Genomic DNA, 10860 nt, shown 5'->3' with positions numbered 1-10860 from the left:
CAGAAAAAACGTATTGGGTGGCAATTTATATTTTTCCATATATACAATATATTTGATGCAAAATAAGCTGGTTTTTTTTTACAATGTATTCTAGATCTTTCATACTTACACACATAAACATATACACACACACACACACTTTATGTATATATTTATAAAAATTTTTTTTGTTAACTATTTAAGACCCAGTATCTGTAGTTTAGCTACATCACTTCCAAAATACATTTTATTAAGTGTGTTCAGTAGATCACTCTGTCTAAATTGTCTGCTTATCCAGCATGCAGCATTCATGGCAAAATTTCTTCAGAAATTGCATTTTTTTTTGTTGTTGTTGTGATTCAAAGTCTTGGTCAGAAAACGAGCAATATAAGATTATGCAAAAGTTTTAGAAACTGTGATTGTCAGTCATTTTTAGAATCAGTTCTATTATAAATAACACAATAATCCAAATAAAAGTTTGTTGCATCCCAGATACAGAATGGAACTGTTCTCACAAATGATTACATAACTTTTGAAGTCCTCAAAATAAACAAGTGTCCTTTATTTCAAACTAAATAGTGAAATTCCATAACAATCCATTTTTTAAGTACAATATAGCACATATATACATAAAAACACATTGCTACAACTTGAAACAGTTTGACCTTGTTTGCTATTCACAACAGGACACCATATGTTCAATCTATATCTGTGGGAATGAATAGCTCAACTTCCCAAGAAATCAATGTAATGTTTCAACTTATTTACGTCAGAGAACCAGAAGGATGAAAGAGCTATTTCTTAGCCTCCCTTCTTCTGAACATACCCCCCCCCCAAAAAAAACTGCCCATCCCTCTGAAAATAAGCTGCTTTGAACGTTTCATGAGGCTGATGATTTGAGGCTCCCTGTATTGACGGAAATGGAACGACATTTCTCTTGAACTCCATAATTACTATGCTTGTCGGGACTGAGCAGTAGGTTGGGGCGCACAGTGTCAGTCAGGAGAACTGCATCTAATTAAACACTGGAAAAAAGGGTAATTACAACTTTCAGGAGCACAGGAGACCTCACCCATGTTTCACGTTCCCTCTCCGGACCGAAATATCACCCATGTTAACAAGCACATCTGCCTGCAGTGCTGGACTCCCCACTGCAAACCCTCAATAATTTTGACCTCAGGACCACTCCCTTTTAGGGCAGGCCTCAATGTGGTCATTTGCAACAATATGGACCACCTTTGGAGAAGACCTATAGTGTGTTTCTTGTTTTGAATCATCAGAATGGGTCAAGTATCTTTCGGAAGATTTCTGCCTACTTTGCAAAAATGTCATTATCACACTAGCTCTGCTGGCTCTGCTTTTAAACTGGGCTGTGAGAACCTGAAAGGCGTGGCTAAGTATCGGGAGGTAGAAAACATACTGAACATATTAATTTGGTGAGAGCCAAGTCAAGAGTTTGATTATATATGATTTAAAGCATATAGAGTTGTGTGTTTTGAATGTTCCTTTTCTGTCTTTTCACCATTTCTAACCAATCATCACTATTTGTGTTCTGGTGGCAGCAGCTTGCTACACAGCTGAAGCCATTTCTTTTGCTGGATTAAACTGCATGCAAAACGTCAAAAACACAAAGGTTGCTTTTAAATAGGTACAAAAGAACACACGCCAAGGAGACAGATTTGAAATTCATTTAACTAATACTGAACAAGTTCCCTGTTCTGGTCACAAGAACACCACATAATAGTAAATACACTTATTTACATATTTACAAATGAAGTAGGATGCAGTGTTCAGACTGTTCTTTTAAGTAGTTTTAAGGCAAGGCGAAGGATATGGTGTTATTTAAAAAAAAAAAGAAAAAACTGCTACATCACTGAAGAGGAACCAGCTTCGGTTTGTTTGCTCTACATGCTGACATGTCTTGCTGTGACACTAGCTTTACAGTAAAAGGTCAGAATGTTGATGTCCTGCCTTACACTGCACAATCAACAGGGACACAACTTTGCTGCTTTTTTTCTACAAGTCAGCACACATGGTCCTTTATTAACACAGAAGCGCAGTCGCTTTGTACATAAAATATCCGGTTCACTTTGGTCAACTTTTTTGACTGATATCTCAATGACAAAAAAACCCATTCTTTCCCTGAAAAATGTTTGGATTCAGCATTTCATTTAAAGTAACCAAAAAGATTGTTGGGCATTATTGAAAGTAAAAATTAGAAGTTTCCTTTGAGGGCTGAGTGTAGCTTAACTGGCTACTCTTGACTCTTTCACTTAGCACAGCCGAAGCATGCAAGAGCACAGACAATCAGGCTTCACTTAAGCATATATACAGAATGAGTTAACACCGACAGCAGCAAACAGGATATAAAAAAAGCACATAACATGGTCCTTGAGTATGACAAAGAAGATATTCAAATCAGATAACACCAAATACTGAGTCTGGAAATGGCGTCCATAAAACAGTCTGTTGTGTAATACTACTCTGTACTGCACAAATTAAATCAAACAGCTAGGTGATACAATGTGATACAAAGCTCCTTCTGTATAATAACAGCACTCAGAACAGCACAAAGAAGGAATGTGTGTCAAGAGGGGCTTGACCTCACAGCCCAGTGAGAGTAATTCACTTGAGCTATGAGGGTTGTCGTTCTTGTTGTAGAGTCTGGAATGTGACACTGTGCTTATCCTTTGAATACAGGGGGTTAAAATAAGGTAGGTCCCATGATGGTGGTGATGGAGAGGCAGGGGGCATCGGCTGGAAATATAATGCTCCAAACCCTGATCAGTTAATATCCCAAACCTTCTGACCCCATCTCTGTGATCTGTGCTCAGCTGTCCCCTCCCTGAAAGCGTCACACAGACAGCTCAGATCTTCTTAGGTTTACGGCCCAGATGGTAGTAGTACGCCATGGTGACCACCAGGAAGAGCACTCGGCTGAGGAGCAGCAGCATGGCAGCGTTGGGCAGGATGCCAATCTCCATTAAGGTGATGGATGTCACTGAAACAAAAGAGCAACATTAATTACTTTAATGGTTTTGTTTGTTTAAAGATTAGATAAACAAACAGTTTGATTTGCAGTACTGAGTTCTTGAATTTCCCTTGGGATTATTTAAGTACCTCTCTATTTCTCCATTTGTCTCTCTGTATCTCTCAATCTCTCTATCTATCTATCCATCCATCCTTAAGCTTAAATTATATTTTTCTGAATGCTCTGCACAGGTTCTTTGAGGCTTAAAAAATTAGTTTAAATTTTCACCCAATTTGTACTAGCTTTTCTTCCATAAGTTAATGTTTACAGTTTGTTCTTGGTTGTTAAATTTGCATGAATTTTTGTAGTTCATAACAATACAGTATTTATATATATATACATATTATTTTTTTGTTTTTACTTTTGCTTTCATTTGTACACAAAAGCTATCCCCGTCACCCCCAAAGAGAGCGGAAAATATAGGTTAAAGACCTGAACACACTGCATAGTAAACAGTCAAAATGAAAGGCATGTGAGATTTTTCAGTACACCAGACCAGGACTGAGTTCTCTGATTTAATGAACTGCTTATGAAATGTCAAATGGTACAGGACAAAAGAAATTCTTTGGTCAAAACACTCTCAAATTTCATGATTTTTTTGGCACATGTAATGCCTCTATTCAATCAGTATGCTATATACTGAGATTTTATTTTAGCAGGTGTACTAAGGTGATTTTAAGTAATTTAACAATCAGAAGCAGAATAATGTATTTTTTCGGGGAAAACCTGTTAAAATAAGGGTGGGCTGCATGGATTTTTAAGTATGCAACCTGGTAGCCCAGACGTTAGAGAACTGGACAAGTGTTTTACAGCAGTATACAGTGTTTTTGATCACAGTGAGCCAGATAAAATCAGAGAGGTGTTTGGGGTCCTGCCCCTGGAAATGTAGAACATCATACACTGAACTCCTTGAATTCTGCAACAATTTGTGGATGTTAAAAAATGGTACACGGTTGGCTAGAAAATGAAGATTAGACCTCTGATTGGTAAAAATCGGGCTTTTTAAAGCTTTCTAAGGCATTAAATTTAAAATGGGCAAATTAAGGCTATCTAAGACATTTCAAGAATCTGCAGGAACCCTGACTTACTTACTGGAAAGTTAAGACAAATGTCAGTTTGGTTGGATTTAGTGTTTTTAGACCTGTTCTATCGGGATTTTACCAATGAAAACAATTAAAATTCATGTTAAATTTCACAACAATGTATCTCTTTTTCCTGTTGGTCCTTGAAGGGCTCAGCTTTTGTTGAACACAAGAAAAAGGGAGGCCCCATGAAAAACCACTGCTATAGCGAACAGGAAATGTTGGGAGGAGAGAGTCAGATGACATTCATCAAATAGCGTCAAGATGTGGAGCTGAACCTGCAACCAGTGTAACGAAGACTGAAGTGTCTTGACTTGGGATGCTTGCTTTACCAGGTGAGCCAAAACATCATCCCAACAATCCCATACTTTTAATTTCATTATTAATTAAAATGTTTTTAGTTATTTATAATTTGGCAGAGAAGGTTGTACGCGGCCAGAATGTGTTAACATGCTATGGTTTTCTCACACATTCTGTATCAAACAAGTTGGTCACTTATATATATGACCAGTCTTAAACCTATAGAATCACTTTGAGAAATTATGAAAGTATTTGCAGGAAAAAAAATTAACCATCATTGCAATGTCCTGAGCAATACAGCTTCTTAAATTCTGACAACTTCCATACAACTATAACATGGTTTAACCGCCCCTCCAATAAGTGAATTTATCGGATGGTGAGTGGATGGTGACCTCGTCTTAAAGAGGACTGGAGGCACTTCAAGAGATGGCTGACTCGCACCACACAGACACACCGCCTTTGACTGAATGGTTCTGTCTTTTAAAGTTGTCGCCATTTGGAATAGCTTATCACCTACAGTCAGAAAATATCCCACATACAGCTCTTTCAAACTCAGCAACATCAATATGTCCTAAACAGCATGTGTATCTTAAGAAGCATCTTTTGTGCAGTGTTATGTATAACATACAGTGCTTAACAAATTTATTGGACCACCATCCAAAGTAAGGTTTATGCCACAGCTGCCCTAAATCAGCAGCACTGGCAATTACCAAGATCATTTCTTATGTTTCTGCAATGGTTAATACACCAATATGTAGAAGCTCTTTAACCCAAATGATATTTTCATGCTAAAATATCATTATTATTGTTATCCATGAATTTTCAAATTTACTGATTTACAAAAAACTGAAAAAATAGTAAAGCACATTATTATTTCTTGATTAATATCTCAAATTATAGTTATTTACTTGCACTCCTGAACAGAACAATTTGTTTTAGTACTTGAATGTTATGCTTGATTAATTTCTGACTTCTCAGAGAAGCCCAGTGAGCAGGCTCAAATTTGGGTATGAAAAGGTGAATTCAGTTTGAAATTCCTCATTCCTGTTCAAAATGGTAAAACGTTGAGAGCTCACTGAAAATGAAAGAGTCCACATTAAAGCACTTCATGATGATTGATGGTCTCTGAGACAAATATGACAGGTGGTCTAATAAATTTGTTAAGCACTGTATATATGATACATTATGATATATTTATGTGTGATGCTTATTAGTAAAGATTGTGTGCATTTATTCGTGCGACTGTAAGATATGTTGTATGATACAGATGGATTATGTATAAAAATTGCCTCTGCACATGTTTAGTTCTGTTCATATTTTTAAGTATCATCACAAGGAAACAGATAAAAAAGTTGCCTCCAGCTATAAGCTGACATTGTTATGCTACGTATGTACAAGTACTGTTCACTAGTATGCACTGGCCCTTCAAAATAAACATTCTTATTCTTTTTTTTTTTTTTTTTTTTAAGTTTGGAAAGAAATTCTAGCGTTAAAGACTTTTTTCATGGGTATGTGATCAGTACTGCAGAATTACCCGAACTCAGGGACAGAGTATTGCATTTCTGTCTGCTGAAGCCTCATCTTAAATAAATATGTAAATAAAGGCAGGAGAGTTGGTTAGGATAGCCTTAAAGATCCAATGTAACCCTTGGTATTTAAACAAGACTGTGATTCTACACTCTTAACACAAGGGGGCAGTATCAACACAAACATTTCCATACTCTGGGAAAATGAATTCTGACCAGTTTGATGTGAAGTCACTGTCACAGAGAGACAAAGAAGAAGGGGTGGAGAAGGGTCACTAATGCTTTGATTCTAACAGGCAGAGACAAAAAAAAAAAAAAAAACAGCATCAAGTTTAATCACCTAGAAACTGGACAGCAAAGTAGCAGGCTTCACTGAGCAGAGTCCACTGTATGATGGTCTTCTCTGCTGTGTAGAGACCATTCCACAGGATGAGGGACAGGCCTGAAAAAGAGGGCATTCAAAGGGAAGTTAAAAGTTCAGGGCTATGGGAATGAAAAAACAGAAAGCAGAGGAGGCTTAAGAAAGGATACAGATAAACTTTCAAGTGCAATCCCACTAACAAATCTCCTTTGAGAATGTTTTACATGCAGCTGTTATCTGCATGCAGTGATAATTGGCCTATTGATTCTGTTGAATGCTCTGACTCATTGATTCTGATAAAAGCCTGTGTGCAGTCATTTCATTCCCCACCATTCTTCCAGTTAATTTCCTGAATATCACTCCTACCCCCACAGACGCACAGCAGTGAGGTGATGGATGCAAGTATGGGTGGATAGAAGGTGGGAGGGCTGATGGACTGAATCCTCTGCCTGCCAGGTTCCATCTGCGTGGCAGATGAGACCCTGTCCTTTGCCCCATTTACCGCTCCTTGTCTTGTACGACATCATCCTGTTTCTCTGCTAATCCCTACAGCCCTGCTGACATTTAAAATAAAGAAGCCATCTTTTGCTGGCTTTATGAGATTGAAAGCTGCTCTATTCATATCCTTCCCCCACAGGGCTATGTGGTTACACAGTATCTCTCCTCAGGAGAAGCAGTAATCATACAGCAGGATGTTCTTTTTCTACCAGATTTTAATTTCTTTAGATTTAACAAGATATGAAGACAACGCTGCAGTGTGAAGCTTCTTGTTATAAATATCCCTTTAACAGGGAAGAGGAGAGCCTATTAGACAGGACTCAGCAGGAAAGGTTGCCAGGTTTTCATTTGCAGCCACTCTGAGAAACCAGCAACCAACGGTTTTTGATGCAACCGGGGACAGTAAACAGTGAACAGTTCCTCTAAAATAAACACAATTCTTTAATTGAAGTATGATTAATGCTTAAATATTGATTTAAAAGTCTGAAATTATCAGAGAGCATGACAGGTGTGTTGGTGTATTGTCTGGGGCATGAGGATACATCTTTTTGGGAGACATAGCACAAGCATTTAGGTTGTTTGACTTTGGGGTGGAAAGTTTGACTACTCATCACCAACACAAACAACTTTGAAAACTGGAAACCATAATTTAAAGGATCAGATGTAACTTTACATGAACATGGAGACAAAATAACTGAGCATTCATCTGGGTAGAAAATTATCGTAAAAAGTAAGTATATCATCCATAAATGACCCATGAAGAAGAAATGAAAGTGTATTAAATGTATTATGTTTAATCAAGAGTTAAAATGAGGTTTATTACTTAATATTTTACATTTTTCTTTTGTTGTAAAGGTTAGTTTGCTATCTGTAGCAGCCGGATTTATGCAGGTAGGAAAGCATTCACATTATGTTGGCCACCTTTATCTTCCTCTATACTTAGCTACCTCCTACAAGTTATACTAGGTTACTTATAGAGTAGTGATTTGTGCATTTTGTACCCTTTTCAATGTGTTTTGGAGAAATACAGTGCATACAGAAAGTATTCAGACCCTTTCACTCTTGTTTTCATTTTTCAGCCTGATGCTACAGTCTAAAAATTAATTTTTATTCACATTACTGCACACTCAGTACTTCACCGTCTTAATACTTCACCATGGCAGTGAAAACAGAACTTAAGAATTCATAAATTTATTAAAAGTAAAAAAATATAGAGATCACATTTACAGGGGTATCCAGACCTTTTTCAAAATCATTTCCCATTCCTCCCAATCTTTATTGAGATGTTTCTATACCTTGGTTGGAATCCATCTGTGGTAAAAAAATAAAAAAATTTACTTGACATAATTTGGAAAGGCACACGTCTTGTTATAAAAGGCCTCAAAAAAACCAAGCCAAAATTCCTGTTTCTGAGCTCAGAGACAGGATTGTTGCAAGGCACAGATTTGAGGAAGGCCTAATACCTTGTCTGCTGTACTGAAGGTTCCCTAAAGCACATTGGCCTCCATCAATCTCAAATGGAAGAAGTTTGGCACAGCCAGGACTGGTTGCCTGGCCAAACCAAGCAATCAGGGGAGAAGGACCTTAGTAAGAGAGGTTACCAAGAACCTAACTGTCACTCTGACTGAGCTTTAGAGATCCCGAGTGGAGATGGGTCAGAGTTCCAGAAGGACATCCACAGCATCCCTCTACTTCATCTCTATAAATATTTTTTACTGATAATTTTCTGTGCTGAGATTGTCAATATTTATAGTACTTTAGCTGGTAAATATGTTATGTGTGTTATATGTTTGTTGATTATTTGCTGTTTCATAGTGATGCTCTTTTTCATTTTGTGTTTCTGTCTGGCTCTTGTGGTATGTTTGTGGAAATAATAGCATGGCATTAAAGCTAATAGGTTCATTAACCATTATTTAAAAGTTGAGCATTTCTCGAGCTGGGGATGCTACACATACACCTACATTATGTATACGAAGGTTCAAAAATCTTTAACCTAATTTTTGGGGGTTGGTGTGTCACAGCACTTCATCTTAATTATCAAAAGTCTCTGTATCCAAAAGACGATGTCTGATTCTAAGTTTGTATTGAGCCCTGTTTGTTTGATTAAATTAAATATTTGGTGATTCTATCTTTACATAAGGTCTAGGTGCAGACAGTCTGACATTTGTTTTAACCTTACATTACAGAAAGTAACCTGGGAACATTTACTAAATATTTACCAAGTCTTTTTCATATATCTGCACTCTTTTCAATACCTGCCTCTCACATTCTGCTTCTTCACATAGCCACCCCAAAGGCCCATCAATCACTCACTTAGGGACTGACTCACCACCTTTAACAACAGCCTTGTCTCCATCTAATGCCAATAAAATAATCACTCACGTATAACAAAGGCAGATCTAAATTGCTACTATTACCTGGTATATTTATCACCCACAATGGACTGGTAGGATGCAGAAAAATAACCCAGTTTAAGAGTAGACTGAGTGACCAAGCTGCGAGAAATGAAACAAGGAGCAGCACTCTCTGAGTTCCAACCCCCACTCATAGAAAAACACACACAACCACACACATACGTACATGTACAGTGCATAAACTGTCCTGCTATCCTCACAGTGTTCCCATTGGAGCTTGATTTGATATATGAGGCCACAGACACAGAGCCTCTCCTGCAGAATTGGTCTCTAATAGTGAACTGCAGTTACATAAAATGCCTCTGTTTGAAGCCTAAAGGCACTACTTAGCAGCAGGAAGAGAGCTTTTGCACATATTCTGTTGGCAAGTACAATACAATTAATGTATTCAAAAACCTTATCACAAAAGCCCATGTGCAGATGTTTCACTTTAGCAAGTAAAATTCATGTGTAAATACTATGTCAGAAATAATACCTTATGGTAAATGCATATGTGGTGCATATATGATGTACTTCAGCTAAGCACACTGCAGCTCTTTTTACACATTTCAGGGGTAGAGACTTACTGAGTAGTGCTCCTCCATAAAGGCGGACAGAGATGCTAGTTGTGGAGAGCTCCTCCTCAAAAACAACCTCATATAGCTGGTTTGGAAACACTAGGGCCTGTGTGAAAAAGCACAACACAAGTCTGTCATCTCCACACAACAGAATCATGTCCTCCACAACCGCCTCCAAAAAGCTGCAGTCTGATTTCAAATGACTGTGAAATGCCTTGTACAGAGAGGATATTGAGCATTTACATGGTATGACTGACAAAGATTGTGCTGTTTCTGCAGATGTCTCTCAATGATAAGCTGAAATTGTATTAACTGTAACTCACACAATGGTTTGTGAGACATGACTGTTTCTTTTTTTGTTAAATTGAGTGCACTCTTTCACATCTGTAATAAGTATCTGTAAATGTATGTTTGTTGACTTTTAAGTATTTAGTGTTAAGCAACTTATTCACTGTGTTAACACTTTAGCAACACTTACCATTAGACCCATAACTGTGAAACCCACTGCCGAGACGAGTATCCACACCCTAGGAAACAAGACATTTTATTTAAAACTGCATCCTTATTGCAATAAGCTCTGATTGTACATCCATTCTCACTGACTTTACAAAATGTCAAACTCTCCTGAAAGTGACACAAAGATGACCTCACACAGTCTGTTGTGTTAACTGTGAGCTTTTCTGAGCAGTTGAAATCTCACCTCAGCCCGACTGGCTCTCGCACTGCAAACTTCATCTCATTTCCGAGCATCTGGCTGATCTGTGAGCAAATATGACAAGACAGAAGGAAAAAGGATATGAGTTATGAGAAGGAAAAAGCAATACCAATAAAGCCGTCTTAACAGATATGTGTTAAGACACCCTGAGAGCAAAGAGCAACATAACCAAAAATGAAATGCTCCCCATGGATGTATTTTTAAAGTTGTCAGTGCATCCATGGAAAGCTTCAAGAAATGAAAACACTAAACAGAACTGTAAAAAGCAAAAAAGCATGAAAAAAAAAATCAAGATAATGAAGTCTTTCTTTTCTTACCACCCCCTAAAGACAAACAAGGTGTACCATCACAATAACTTGCAGTAAAATCTAGCTGGAAACCAACATAAAGCTAAGGG

The 10860-nt window shown here is 37.5% G+C and overlaps 1 protein-coding gene across 1 annotated transcript in view; it reads right to left on the bottom strand.

The window, feature by feature from the left end:
* tp53i11b (tumor protein p53 inducible protein 11b) overlaps positions 1-10860 on the bottom strand; it is a 48751-nt gene continuing 37891 nt past the window's right edge. The window contains exons 4-8 of the mRNA XM_041796072.1: positions 10449-10507; positions 10227-10275; positions 9758-9854; positions 6259-6360; positions 1-2980 (exon numbers count right to left, since the gene is read on the bottom strand). Of these exons, the coding sequence (XP_041652006.1) occupies positions 2847-2980; positions 6259-6360; positions 9758-9854; positions 10227-10275; positions 10449-10507 (441 nt within the window). The 3' untranslated portion in view covers positions 1-2846. The remainder of the gene's footprint in view (positions 2981-6258; positions 6361-9757; positions 9855-10226; positions 10276-10448; positions 10508-10860) is intronic.

Source organism: Cheilinus undulatus, linkage group 9 (genome assembly GCF_018320785.1).
Source record: "Cheilinus undulatus linkage group 9, ASM1832078v1, whole genome shotgun sequence".
Taxonomy (NCBI): domain Eukaryota; kingdom Metazoa; phylum Chordata; class Actinopteri; order Labriformes; family Labridae; genus Cheilinus; species Cheilinus undulatus.
Note: the sequence above shows the minus strand (reverse complement) of the source record. Positions and strands in the feature narration are given on the sequence as shown.